At 34.8% G+C, this 15,042-nt stretch overlaps 1 protein-coding gene across 1 annotated transcript in view; it reads right to left on the reverse strand.

The window, feature by feature from the left end:
• The window catches only part of CRIM1 (cysteine rich transmembrane BMP regulator 1), a 72,577-nt gene that overhangs the window by 18,370 nt on the left and 39,165 nt on the right, over window positions 1-15,042 (reverse strand). Inside the window, exons 6-7 of the mRNA XM_029965043.1 lie at window positions 7,487-7,643; window positions 2,432-2,553 (exon numbers count right to left, since the gene is read on the reverse strand). Coding sequence (XP_029820903.1) covers window positions 2,432-2,553; window positions 7,487-7,643 — 279 coding nt within the window. The remainder of the gene's footprint in view (window positions 1-2,431; window positions 2,554-7,486; window positions 7,644-15,042) is intronic.

The raw sequence follows: 15,042 nt of genomic DNA on the forward strand, positions 1-15,042 counted from the left end.
AAAGCTAATACTTGAAGAAACCCAGTATCTAAATACAAAATGGGAATAACTGGCTAACTAAAGGTATGGTTGAAATGATCTGAGATACAGTAGTTTACAAGGAAAAAGGAGTCAGTAATGTGTTAAGGTTGCAGAACAAGCAAGTTCAATCTAAGATACCAGTACAGGAGCACTGTAAATTTAAATGCAACACTACTACTCTACTAGTTTGAAGATTTTAACCACTGCTAAAGTACAATATCAAGTTTTTGAACAGTGATGAGAAACCATAGTAACAGGGTTTATTTGACTTAGAAATGCACCCTGTCAAAAAAATGTTTAGGAGTCACCAGTTGCAACTCCTTAAACGTTGCAAAAATTCTAAAGGGAATGGTGCTTAGCTGTTGTGTATGTCTTCTAAGCTTAGGACAAAAAGTAACCAGTTCAATGTGTAGGAAGGGAGACAGAAATTTTAGAAAATTTATTTAAAAATGTCATATATTGCTAACCACAAGAAAACGTTATTTTAGAGAAATTTGATTGGGTTTTTTTTTTCTTTTGAAAGTGGAGATTCTTAATAAATTAAATCCTAGACAAACATCTGTCAAGGATTATCCAGATAGACTCTATTTTATTCAAGGTCAAAGAAATGGACTCTCAGTTTTCCAAAGGACTACCCCAGCCCTGTACTTCTATGGTCCTACTTGTATTAATCCTGCTGTAAGCTATTTCTGGCAGAAGCAATTTAGGCACTGGAACTAACTCACAGGCAGAGGATTTACCCATACCTTCCTCTTACTTAGGCATTTTGGGTCAAAATTTTAACAAGGACTCACATCTTCTCTGGAACATACTGGTGATTAATTATTCTTTGACAAGTTGCTAATGACATGATGTTGAAATGATATTCTCATGGCTTGGTATCTTTATGATCATGACAACAATAAATACTTAGAGAGGTATCAAGTTAATTTCACCAATTATTTGTGCTTATTTTAAAATTCACCCTTGTTAAGGAAAGCACTTCACAGTGTGCATGCACATAATTAGTGACCAAAGAATTGCATCTGTTTATAGTCTGGGATGCAGTTATGGCACACCTAAGAGAACACTCTGCGTATGTTCCGTCACAGCATCATGACAATAAAGAAAAGTGTTCTGATTGTGAGCATGGAGACAAATGACAAGCTGAGTGATAAGAATTATCTCAATGGAATGCCCTTCAGCAGTTACCCTTTCTTATTTAATTTTTAAAATTTTAATTTCTAGTAAAAGTCATATATTGTAGCTTATGTCAGTGAAATGTCTCTCTGCTTCTCATATCTACAAACTACATTTATAACATTTCAACTTTTATTTTGCTAGAAGTCTTAAAGTTTTGTTATAACTGTTTGCAGTGTATTATGTCATGTAGAGAAAAGATAATGTCGGATATTTCTGATTTATATGCTTGCATGTTTGCCTTCAGCTACAGGCAAGTAAGTGACTTCAGGAACTCATACACTTTCTTCCAGTGCCATGTTCCCATAGCTTATCCTATTACATTTTATAATTTTTTAAAATGCAAAAGAAATAGCTGCTAAAAATGGTAAGAACAGAGTCATTACACAAAACAATGGAAAAGTAATCAAACTTACTTGACTATAGCTATAAATCAAAGCACACAAGTAAGAATCAAAGAAAGTAAGCATGAAAGAGCAGTGAGGATCAGAAAGAGACTGAGCACAAACAAAAAGTTATTACATGTAAAACATAGAGATGAGCTATGAAGGAAGTCTGATACCCAGACTAATGTAAAACAGAATCTGAAAATATCTTAAAAACAGACATGCTAAAAGCAGCACAAATATAAAGCAGACAACTAATGAACATCTGATCTCAATATCCACCTTGAACTTGATGGTTACAGGCTCGGTATGTGGAATGTGTGAAATTTTTAACTTAAGAATACCAAGTCCTTTCTGCTGGGCAAGTGCTCTCTCTACTCATTGTTCATTACAATTGCTTGAAAAGTGTCCAAGAAACAGCACTCCCATTTTAGACGATATACAGGATATCTATCAAATCCAAAACTTGTTTGTAAAAAAAGATAATGGTGAAGAAGCCAAGAAGAACATCACTGCTGAAAAAAAAAGCCTTCGACCAGCTTATTTCTAGCAGTTGCTTATTAAGAGCCTGATCCAATTTTTATTAATGATAACAAATTTTTTGTGACTTTTTAATGGGAGATGAAAGCAGAGCTGAGGCTTTCTGCTGAAGCCAAGATGCACACAGATAATAACAAACACCATCAAAACAATACAATCCTTTGAGCAATGTAGAACCAACTCCCCCACCAGATACCATATTTCAATTTGTACATATTCTGTGCAGTATTCCTTTTCTTTTGCTCTGTTTTCCAACTGCTTTGAAAACAAGTTGTAATTAGAGGTGGTAATGCACTTGCACGTACCTCTACACTTGCAGATAACACAGCCGTGACTGTTCTGCTGGAAGCCCATGGGACAGATTTTACCACAAGGCAGGTCCGGGCATTTCTTACATCGACAGATTTCACAGCCATGCTTGTTCTTCCTAGATGACCAAAATAATTTGTAAAAGGTCAGCAAGACACTTTAAGCATCTACATGTCATGATCTTTAAAGCAAAAGCATCCCCTAAAAAAGTGACTGATAATTAAAGAAAATTATTGTTAATTGTCACCCTTAGATTCAGTGGTTCTATGGGAGGTACAGGTCTCCAACCCTGGCATGTGCTCTTTCCACATGACTGGCAAAATCTCTGCATTTGCACTTTCAAGCCACAGCAGATAATACAGATGTATGGGCTTATGACTGCTTTTGATGATCCATTCTTTTTTCAAGTGAAAAAATGCAAAAAACCCCTTCTACAACTGTGAAGATATCGAAGGAGTAGGTAGGATTCTGTTATATTTATTACGTTTTTATAACACAAATCACTGTTAAATTTTTTCCTCCAACAACAAGTAACTTACAGTAGATTTCCTATCTTGCATATTAAAACTATAGAGAGATTTCCAGAATTGTTAAATAAGCAGACAAAAAGCTCACGTGAGAACTAGCACATAGAATGCCAGTAACCCATATAAATAGTAACAAACACACAGTAACACGTTTTGAAATAGTAAAACTAGAGAAATTTTCAGGAAACAGAGTACAGAGAATCAAGAACTCAAATGCTTCCAAAGCTTCCTGGTGAAGCTAGGCAGGAGTCTAGAGCACCACCTAACAGCACCTTTTCACAGCACCATAAACATGCTGCTTTAGAGGATCCCATATTGAATATTTCCTTGCCTTTTTTACAGGAAGACTGAAAATACCATTCAAACTCTAGGCACAGATGTACTAAACAAAGAAAAGACATGGGAAGTTACAGAACATGATCTAGAAGGATAGAGGAGAAATAAATTATGAAGATCTCTAGAAAGCCTGACTTCAAACTCCAGAAAACTTTATTTAATTTTTAGTTAGAAGGCTGAGAACAACAAATCGTCACACAGCAGGATGGAGAATGAAAGACATTCTGTCTTCCTATTCCATCTAAAGGAATGCTTCTTTCCATTAATACGTAAAATTTTAAACCAGTGAGCTCTTCAGCAGTGTTTTTTCAGACAATTATGAAAAGGTTTTGGTTTTTTTCAAGATGCACAACCTCAGTACTTCCAGTTGCTAACCTTTGACAACCTTAAAAAAAAAAAGTCACAAACATGATGATTACTCCTTAACTTTTAACTCTCTAATATACTTTTCTTTTAACTTTTCTGTCGACTCCTATTTATGACTGAAGCTTTACATTAAAATAGAAATGCGTCTTCCATTACATCCCATGTTTTTAATGATCATAACAGGCTTGTTATGATGTTAACATTAAAATACAGTACATCATTTTAAAAAAGAATTTGGCACAGTAGCAGTATACTGAACACATGTACTATACAACTGCAAATCTAAATAATTTTAGCACCAAAGTAAGACTTGAAGTGAAATGATCCTAAAGTAGTTCTTGCCACAATTTTAGCCCTGTATCCTACAAACAGTTCCATACGTAGTTATCGTTAATTGTTTAATTTCATTCGGTTCAATTATTCATGTATTTTGTAAAGAATGACAAGATTAGGGTGCTCACTTCCAATTTTTAAAAAATTAAGTTATCTGAAGACTTCATTAAACATTCATCATTTCACAAATACTAGCCAAGCATTGTGCATAACTTACATTCTACATGTAAACCCAGAATTTAAATTGAAGACTATTTTTCAATTAGCTTAAAAGGGTTTAAAGTTGAAATTTTTTTCAGGTGTACAAAAATATATGGGGAAGTTCATCCCAAAGACAGGGTTCCTGAGAACACTGGCATCAGCTTGGCATCATTGTGTTTTTAAAATATCTTTATCTTACTCACAACTACCATACTATGCCCATTAAAATGTGCTGTCATTTCTAAAATGCTTTTATTATATAGTTCTCATAGATTTTCTAATAAAAATGTTTTGTGCACACTTTAGTTAAAAAAAAAGTGTGTTTCAGCTTACTTAAATACAGAAAACACACACAGAAATCTGTAATTTTCCTCTGTACATCAGTATACTAAATGCACGATACTATAGACTAAAATTACTGCTCTTTACAAGATACAGTGTAAGAGGCTGAAAACTTTTTTTTTTTAAAATGCTTTCTATTTATAGATAAACTGTGTGTTTAGTTCTAGCCTGTGGAGAAGTCCTGACCTGTGTGATGTTTTCACCAAACTCCCACAACTCCCCTGAATGAGGCAGACAGCATGTCTGAGACTGGGAATGCCTGGGCAAGTTATTAAATGGTCCAGATGTGATACTTAGTGAGTCAGTGTCAGATCTGATACTCTGTGAGTCCATGTCTGATCAAGGTGTCATTCTATCATGTCTAGGACATCAAACGAATAGCAGTAAACTGCAAGATTCAATATTTATGCTTTTTAACCTTAATCTGATTAATAGTAAATCACTTTGCTAAATATAGTTCAGAATAGTCCTTATCAGCTGAAGAAAAATTTTTTTAACAATTTAGTGTGACATCTACACTAGGATTCCCAGGAAAGAAAACCAGCAGTAGTAAATTGAAAGAAATCAAAAGGAGAAACAAACTGGATTGCTTTAGACACCACAGAAAAGGCAAAAAATAGAGTGGAGTCAAAGAATGGAAAGAAAACACATAGAATTTGTTTTAAGAACATATTCAAGGTATGTCAGTATAAGTCAAAAAACACAATGACAAAAGACATTAAAAAGACCTTACTCAATGTTTTTCTCATATTATAACTTTTGAATAGTCTAAAGCAAGTGGCCTTGAAAATAACAACTTATTTATGCACTTGTAATATTAAAACTAAAAAAAGTTTTTCCTGTTCAAACAGAACAATACTCAATCACACTAAGTAAACTATAAAAAATTCTGGAGTTCATACCAGCTGTCTGTGCTATTATGCAAAAACATTCACATCCTTGAGCACGTGGATGAAAGCAGTCTTCTCAGACTCTGTCCTGATAGCTTTAAGTTATTGACCTTGGTAGAGGCAATAAATTAAGAGCTATGATATGGAAGCAGTATAAACTCCAAAATCTACCAGCCTTAGTGCACTCTTTAAATATCACATCTGATTAATCTGCTGATATATCAGTTTATAAAACAATTTTAACAGACATTAATTTTTAAAACACAAATACAAAGCAGAAATAAAAATATATGTTCACATAAACAGTCTGGAGACTACTGAACTCACATCCTGTACTAGCTACTGATGATGTTGTGGAAAAAAAATGGATTCCATCTTTGTTGCAAACAGCAATTAAACATATTATGATGGTTATTATTCAGATTTTTTTCTCTTTTCTTTGCCAAAGTTCAAAATCAAATTTAAGCTAGTGCAAAGGATTTCACTGCCCCTTATGAAATAGTTACAGCATAAGAGGATTATATGGCGATTTTGAGTAAATTCTTGAATACAGTTGTAAGTTGTATTTCTTTATTGCTGTTGTTTTATTCCAGCCACCCTTCCTTCTGATTCCATTGTGAAGTTCCCTCAGTTTCAGACACCTCAACACCATTTGTCTCTTTGTCTTCCAGCTTTAAGAGACCTGTATTTTGTGCCTGTTCACTGGCATGGCTCAAACTTCACTCTCCCTGGATATTTTTAAACCATTTTGCATGCTTTGTACTTGTTTTAATTGACTTCACTCCTTTGATACTTAATGGAAGCAATGTTATCCTCTCTAAAAAACTGAGACAGCTAACCAGACATTATTTCTGCTCAGTCTTCCAGGTTTCTCTTGTTCTGCTACCCATCTTCAGCCATCCTTGCCTTTGAAGCCACTGGGCAAAAGTTCTGGGAACACAAAACTGACACTGCTTTTCTTGAACTTCCCTCCTGCTCTCCTTTCTGTCACTTGAGAAACTAAAAATAACTCTCAGCTACTCTTGAAGTCAACATGACCGAAAACAATTTTATTAACTCTTTAAAATTCTTACTTTTCCTCTCTCGTCTACTACTCAGTGTACTAAGAAGGACACACTACACAAAAGACTGCCATTATAAAAACCTGCTGCAATTATGAATTGTATAATTATGAATTATGAACAAGGGTTAAACAGAACTCTGAAATGAATCAGAAATTAAAGGAGTATTAGTATCACACTAGGAGCTGCAAATATAGTCAACTTTATTAAAAATCCTAAAGAAATAAATTGCATATGAACATCAGCTGAAGATCTGCTATCATGAGGTAGAAATTAAACTGTTATGAAAAGCAGGCAATAACATGGAATGGACCCCTGAAAAATAAAATATATTGGTAAAATATATATAGAAGGTACCAGACTAACCACTAAGAAATTTCTGCGACAAAAGATCTGCTCAGTTTTCATCACCTACTCCACAGTCTAATAAATACCACAAATATCTACTTTTATGGAGAAAGAACTCCACCACAAATACAGGTTTTGAACACATTTACAAAAACTTAGATAAGAGATAGCACTGTTCTTCACAAATTCTGTAAAGTAATTATCAGAAAAGTCTCACTAAAATTAGTTCTGCTGTCATATCAACATTAAAAGAAACCTGAAATATCAGATAATCATTTGAATAAAATAAATGGGCTATAAAATGAAAGGTTATCAAAGCATGCAAACAGAATTTTAAAAAGCTATGTGCAAGAGACATTATTTGTAAGTAGCTTTCTCATCTTGTTTGTCAAATTCTTCAAAAAATTGAAGCACTTCTTTGCTTTTATAATCTGCTGCTGTTCTTTGAGTTGCTGTTTCTTAATATGTTGATCAAAATCCATTTTGAAGAATACTGTAATCTCACATCAAGTAACAACATATCTATTTTCCCGCATTTCCCCCTGCTTTGCCACAAAGTAAACACAAGTACATATGCCTGGATTTTTGCATATTTTCATTATGGACAGGGATTGTATTAAATACACTTTCGGAATCAGAATACGTACAAGTATCCAAAGGGACAGTACTTGTCACATACAATGGGTTTGCACTTCTTAGGCCGTGGTCGGCACTGACAGATCTCACAGTTGTGGATGTCAGTCTGGAAGCCGAAGGAACAGTCCAAGGAACAGCCCGAGATGAGGCCGGTGCACAGCTCCTCCCCTGCGAAGGACACATACAGGTCATCACAACATGAAAACTGTTTATATCAAACGCATCTTTAGCAGACTAAATCTTCTGTTCTCTTTTACTTCATAACTTTTTTAGTACTGGTAAGCCTTAGCTTCGGACTCTTCTGCTTTTAAAATATTTAACAGAATTCTCCAGTAATGACCCAACCTGCATGAGCAGACAGCACAGAATTTCTTCAGTTTCTGTCAGGAACCTGGGGAGTACCACCTGGTACCATAAACTAACATGATTTTATTAATAGATGCGCAGCCAACGGAGACCCCTTTAGGGATATGGACATTTAAGGTTTTTCCAAAGTGGAGATCAGTACATTACTTATTCCGTTTCTTACTTCTGTGAGTCTGAAATGTAAAGATAATCTTCACATTTTTAACACAATAATATACTGAAGGTAGACCACAGAAGGAATCTTAGCTTTACTTTAATGTCTTCTCTTCTGTTTTTTGTAATGTTGCATTTAAGGCTGCAAAATAAAGACTTAACCTGATGTGACTAAGCTAAGCGTTTCCTTATTTTTTCTATCAGATTAATGCTCATTTGTTAAAGAAGGCATGTTTTTTACCATCTCAGAATGAGATCAAAGCTTTGGAGGAAAACTGGCAAATTCACTGCCTACTTCTGCAGTGGAATTTGGGCATACAAGTGCAATACCACATAAGAGCCACATTATCCCAAACAACAGTTCTCAGTTTAAGTAGAATGAATGTCATCAGGTTCATGGCTCTCACCTCTCCATTTTTATGCAAATTTGGTGTCTGAAGCAGAAAGGGTGCAAGTTTGGGGGTTTTTTTTGCCATTCAGAATACAGAAAAATGCCAGATTCTTTCATAACCTCTAGAGATTGTGTGTGTAAGCAGAGTATCGATGCCACAAGATTTAAGCATTTACTCTCAGTCAGATCCAACCTTTGCACAGCAACGGTAACCCTTATCTCAGGTTCTTGCTTTATTCAGACAGAAACACACATACAAAGATCTTCATGAACTTTCACACATTTCTGAAGGATTAAGTCAGGCTGATCTATCAAAAATGCTAGATTTTTTTAATATGTAGCCACTAATGCTGATTTTAAAACATTACAATGCAGAGGAAACTTTGGTATTTTCTCTGGTAAAGAGTGATGTATGTGTAATACAAAGAATTTCCTTGAAGCAAGTTAAAATAATGAGAATTTCTTTTGCATTTATGAGATTTATATTAGAATGTTTGTACAGAATTATTGCCTTGCAGCATACAGCAATAATAATTAACTAAACTTTTCATTATGCAAGACTTTATAAGGCAGTCATAATTTTTAAAGCTAGGCTTGAACTTTATGAAGAATGTATGGAAAAGTACACTGGAAAATCTCCCAAAAGAATTAAGTTCAGTTATAAATTTTGATATAATTTAAGTTATGATATCTTGTGCAGATACTCAAACTGACTGGTGAATAATCCTGGAATCGCACAAGCAAAATAATCAGAACCATTCATTTTCTGAAGCATACTTTGTCATGGAGATGAAATATTTAGGTGGCTGTCCATAAACATCAGGCTCATGAAGACAGGCTAACAAACAAGAAGGTACAGATGCAAAGGCATAGCAGAAACGAATAGGCATCTTAAAAATGTGAAAGAGCTGGAAATAACAATTTTAAAAAATATCTAAAAAACCAGAAACAACTAGAACATCTTTTTTAGTTGTCATATTTCTTTATCTTATCTGTCTCCAGATTATCTGCTCAGGAGAGCTACCAAAGTGCAACACCCAAGTTTGACTATGAAGTTATAGCAGATGGCAAAATAACGATGCCTCAGAATCCCACAGTCAAATATATCTTTGTTTTCAGTCTTCTGCTTTCATTTGTCTAGTGAAACTGCTTTTCAGAAATGTGAAACAAGTTTGTTACGTGAAAAGTTAATATACTTTCTTAAAAGGGTCAAGGTGACTAGGATAGTGCTACACAAGCAGGAAGACAAGTGTCTCATCCCAAGTAGCTTATAATGTTAAATATACTTAAAACTCAAATACTCTGCTGACATACTAACCAGAAGATCCAGTCTTGAGGCAATATCTTCCTTTCTTAATCCTTTACATAGTGATTATCCTCAAAAGAATTTTCACTTTGTAAGTGGTCAAGAAAGAAAAGCTCTTCAGAGCCCTGGGATGGATAACTAATAACCACCACTGCCTCTCAGGAACAGACAGTGGAGAGCACATGAAAAATCATCAAAAATCTGGCTATGTCAAAAATAAAGGGAAAGTTTGCTGAAGTCAATGCAGACAACTCTTCAGTTATGAACAGTTCAGGTATGAAATTACTAGTGTTATGTTAATGCTACATGAAGTAATCAGAAGAATCTCCAGAGACCTCTGCTGACAGGTCTTCTAATAAGATGCTAAAAATTATGGTTTCTGAGAAGATGGTTTTTAATGAAATTAATATGTTATCACACTTAAATTTCTGACAGTATGAGAGTACAAGATACGGAAATAGATTTTCAATAGTTTTTGGAAAAAAAATCACTATGAAGAAACGTAGTGAATTCTGGTCTGCTTTCTGACTTTACATCTAACCACATAAATTTTTCCTACTGAAACATTATTAAAAACATGACAACTACAAGCAGTATCAAAATGAAGTACCATCTGGTACACATACACAGTTTATGTCTGCTGCACAAACTTATTGAAAAGCCTTGTCCAGCATTTTAAGGCAGGTATTTTTTTGAGAAAATGAAGTGAACAATCAATGTCACAAAGCGGAGTGAGCTATCAGAGAAAGAAGAAAAAGAGAAAAAGATTGCAAACAAATATTCACATGTGGATCAAATTCAGTATACACAACTGCCATCCTGAAAGTTTTTCTATACCCTTGCCTATAGCTTTAAATTAATCATTACTAACATAATCATAAATTCATTATGAAACCATAAGTAAAAGCAGATTTTTTGCAAAGATTTTGCATTTCAAGTGACAAATACTGAAGAACAAGGAGAACTAGCCCATGAAAGTCAACTGCAATGAACTGAGGAAATTTATTATGGCAAAATGTTATGAGGTTCCTTGTTTGAGAGTGTTTTCTATCTCTGCTTAGACAAATTTCATAAGCAAACTGAATCCCAAATAATGGAATGTATTTGCAGAGAAGAGATCCAGTCCTAACTGGCCTAATAACTGCTTCAAAAGTATATAAGGGCAATCAGACAGGCTGAAATGAGGGGACAGGAAACATTTAATAAGCCAATGCAGAAGAAAACTAGTGTTTAGAGTTTGACAGAAATGCATTATACACTTGCACATCACTGCAGCTCTAGTAGAATGGGATCAAGCTTCTGATCACACAGTATAAGCTTTTTTTTGCTTTTGTTCTGACTGATTAGTTATAGTGACATCACCTAGGGAGCTAAACTGATGGTTAGATAAAAGGTAGATAAAACAGAAATAAAATGATCAATAGGAAATCAATTAAATGGAAAACGTTTCTCATTGTGCTGCTTAGGGAAACATGATTTGTAGAAACCTGTTCATTAATTTTTCTTATGAAACATGAAATGTCAATGAGGTAATTTCAATAAAGAAAATAATCCATCTAAACAAGGTAGTAGGAGGGCTTAGGGGAATAAAGTAATATTGGGGTGAAATGTAATACTGCAAACATACAAGGTTGTGCCATCCATAAGAATAAACAAGGATTTATGTGACAATCTCAGAGTTCAGAGGCAGGATATTTGTTGATTCAGAATGATACTGACATGATATGACTTTAGAAAAAGATGAATGTGTTCCTGAATGTCTCAGGCTAACAGAACCATATTTTTACAAGAAATACTTAGCTTTTTAATGTGAGGACAGACCTTAGCTGAAATACCCCATAAAACGCTGAAATAATTATGTACAGTAGATGGCTAGAACAATCATGGAAAGGCTGTTTGTCCTCAACCAGTGACAGTATTAAATAGTCTCCTGCTAGGAACTGATACTCACTTGAGGACAAACATGCACTGAATACTTACAGCAGTGAACCCAGCCCACATGACATGACCATACAGTTTTCTTTGCCATGTGCAACCACGACTGCAAAAGTCAGTTACCAACAAGTCCAGCTGGTAGTTCAGTCCTCACTACTCCTCTCTACACTGGCAAAAGCTATTGCTTACAGACTTTCAGCCCCCTAAAGACTGTAGTTATAGTAAATACTTTGTTCTGTAGTTGCAACAAATTAACACACTGTATGCTGACTCAAATATGGGAATTTCAAGTTATTGGATTAATTTGGATCAATTTAATATAATGCTGTTGGAAAAAAATACAAGTAGAAAGAACACTGAGGATGAATTGGTCTTCAAAAAAAAAAAAGCGCCAACCATATTTGTGAATTATTAACATACAGATATTGGCAAGGTTTTTAAGCCTGGTCACCATTGTCCATAAACTCCTTTTAAATACAGTGATTTCTTTCCCCCACTTACAGACAATTTCATACATGCAGATTACAATAAACTAATATTAGAGTTTCAGAAGAGCACGACACTTTTTAAGGGGAATCTGTCTGGGACATGGGGGATGGGACAACCCTTTCTGCAGAAGAAAGTCTTGCCTTAAGAAGAGATGATTACCAAGATATGGCTGCTGAAGGAAAGAAAAATATGCTCAAAAATCAGCACGTAAGAGCAGCTGATATACTGATGTGACCTACTATAGTTCAGGGCCTACCTCACAAATAAGATGACAGCAACATTCTGTCCCATCATATGCAATGGTAGCAATCTTTACATTTGGGATAATTCACTTAACAGCAAAATATTTCAGATACAACACAACCTCTCTATTAGTATGGTATCTCACAAGCAATGTATCTCAAAAGGAATCACAAGTCTTTGGCCTAAATTCAAACCACTGGATGCATAACTTATTCCTGGTTTCAGAGTGCTCACATCCCTACCTCACACCTATGAATAACAGGAGTGTTATAAAATATTGCCCAAAAACCAAACTGAAAAGTAAAAAAAATTTCAACTCCATGAATTGCATGTTTATCTCAAAAAAATATCTTCTGTTTGAACTTAAAATAGCTTGATTGTAATTCCAGCTCTTATTTTAAAAAAAGACTTTATTTCTTCCAACAAATGTACGGTATATAAAAAATTTTAAGCTCTTAAACTGGGATATTTATGTTTCTCCAATATATTATTTTACGTATGGACACACTGATATTTGTACTGCAAAGACTGAAAGCCATCTTACTCTAAAAACTTTTGAAAATGCATTCCACGTTGAAATACTTTTAGCTTTCTTTTTTTAGTCCTGTAATTCACAGAAGAAAAAATAACTGCCAAAGAATATTACTAGATATGTGACAAGTATTTCAACTTGGCTCAGGCTGGTGTCCATTTCTGAAAATTTGTAGTGTGGCTACACAAAGCTAGCTACATACCTTTACCAGCATTATTTTCTTGACGCTGAGGATAGGTCATATCAGGAGAACTGTTTCACAGTACCTTTATAATTAAGCACTCCTCAGCCGTCCTCTCGGTGTGGATTGCTACTGCTGGTTAATCTTCGGGGGTGGGGATCTGGGGAGGCAAATTTATGAAGGAGAAAACTAGGTTACTTATCAGTAACTGGAATTCTCTGAATATATTGCCTCCACAGATCCACACTAACCCTCCCTCCTTTTGTTAGAATTAACTCACGATTCACAAAAGCTGGATAAAAATGAAGGGACTGGGCGCTGTGATGCTAGAAAACCCTGTTTAAAAAAATCATCTCATGAGTCCATTGAGGCAAATTAATGGCTTGAATACTTGGTCTAAACAACTCTAGGATTCACATACAACACATGAATTCATGAAAATGGAATTGTAGCAGTGACATCTCAAAGGTGGAATTACTGGAGAATGATCAAGTTTCAAGCACATTGGATTTGTAGGTTTTTTTTCCCTTTCACATGTCAAGTGAAGTTTTTATCTACTCTTACTGTACTAAAGCATTACTAAACCCAGTATATTGTAATTTTCAGAGATCCTGCTAAAGACTTTTATTCTAATGAGAAGACAGGTAATATTTATTTGGCATGAATAGTTCATCGTAATTCAATCCTCTTCAGGGAGCACTTCTACTACCTTGCACATGTGTACTTAAGAGCTAATATTTCTATTCTACTTAAAGCATGTACTTTTTTCTGACCTAAGCCTTAAATTTTTAGTAAACATGCTTCATCCCAAATTTTCCATGGCTGTATTTCATTAAATGAGGTCTAATATGGAATAGCTATTCCCTTTCACATTACTGTAGAAGAAAAAGACATCCTTTTACTATCTACAAAATTATTCAAAAAATCCAGTATGCACTCTCCTTGCACTAAGGGAGACTACCTGGACTACATTTTATTTTATAATTTTTATTTTCTATGGAATTTGTTACTAAATCAAAGTAACACTGGAAGATAATGAATACTAAAACAGAAAAATGTGGATGCACCTGCCTACCTTTTGTCAAACCTTCCAATCCTGCCTTTGAATGTCTACACAACTAAATGAAGTCCCACATTGCCAAACCCAAAGTCCATGCTGGAATTTCATTCTGCTTCATCACCTATAGAGGGAGATGGTGTAACTTGCCAGAATATTGAAGACCATGCTTCAGGTGTGTGCTAGTATAGAGTGAATGATAGCACCTCCTTTTTAACTCCATAGTAGCAAACATTTTCTTCTCATTTAAGGAAAAGGTATTAACACTCTTCTGAAAAAAATATTTCTGCATATATAGCTAGACCCTGCTTTGGGGAAAGGGTGGTATCATGCCTAGAGAACTGTGCAAACACATAATATACAAAGATTTCTAATTTTTGAGTAGTTATTGAATGGTTTGCTTGGACAGATGAAAGAGACCATGACACAAAGTGGATGATGATGCATTATAATGTCCAGGGAAAATGACTCATCTCAGCCTTCTACAACTGCATCTCTCCATAAGCAGTCTGGAATTAATGAAACTGGATGACAGTTGCATCTTAGAACTGCAAAGGTAAGCCTTCTAAATGAAGCAACAAATTTTTAAAATTGACAGCAGCACTCCAATTCAATTTTAGTAAGATCTGAAAAGTTAAAAAAATACTAAAGTCATACAAGCTCAGAGTTATACCCTGAAGAGTACTTCACATTCAATTCATTTGGGGTAAATCACTGTAGTCTCAGTCGCAGGAGAGATTTTAATGGCTTTTTCTTTTCCATTAATCTTATACAGGGAATAGACAAGGCCCTGACTTCAGACTCTCACTGAAGAATGACAATGTCCAGCAGCAACTACAAGATTTTAAATCCTCTATTACTGTAATCAGCAGGCATTATTCAATTGACCCATTAGTCTTCCTTGGAGCAACAAG

The sequence above is a fragment of the Manacus vitellinus genome, unplaced genomic scaffold (assembly GCF_001715985.3).
Source record: "Manacus vitellinus isolate BGI_N305 unplaced genomic scaffold, ASM171598v3 scaffold_8_pilon, whole genome shotgun sequence".
Lineage (NCBI taxonomy): Eukaryota > Metazoa > Chordata > Aves > Passeriformes > Pipridae > Manacus > Manacus vitellinus.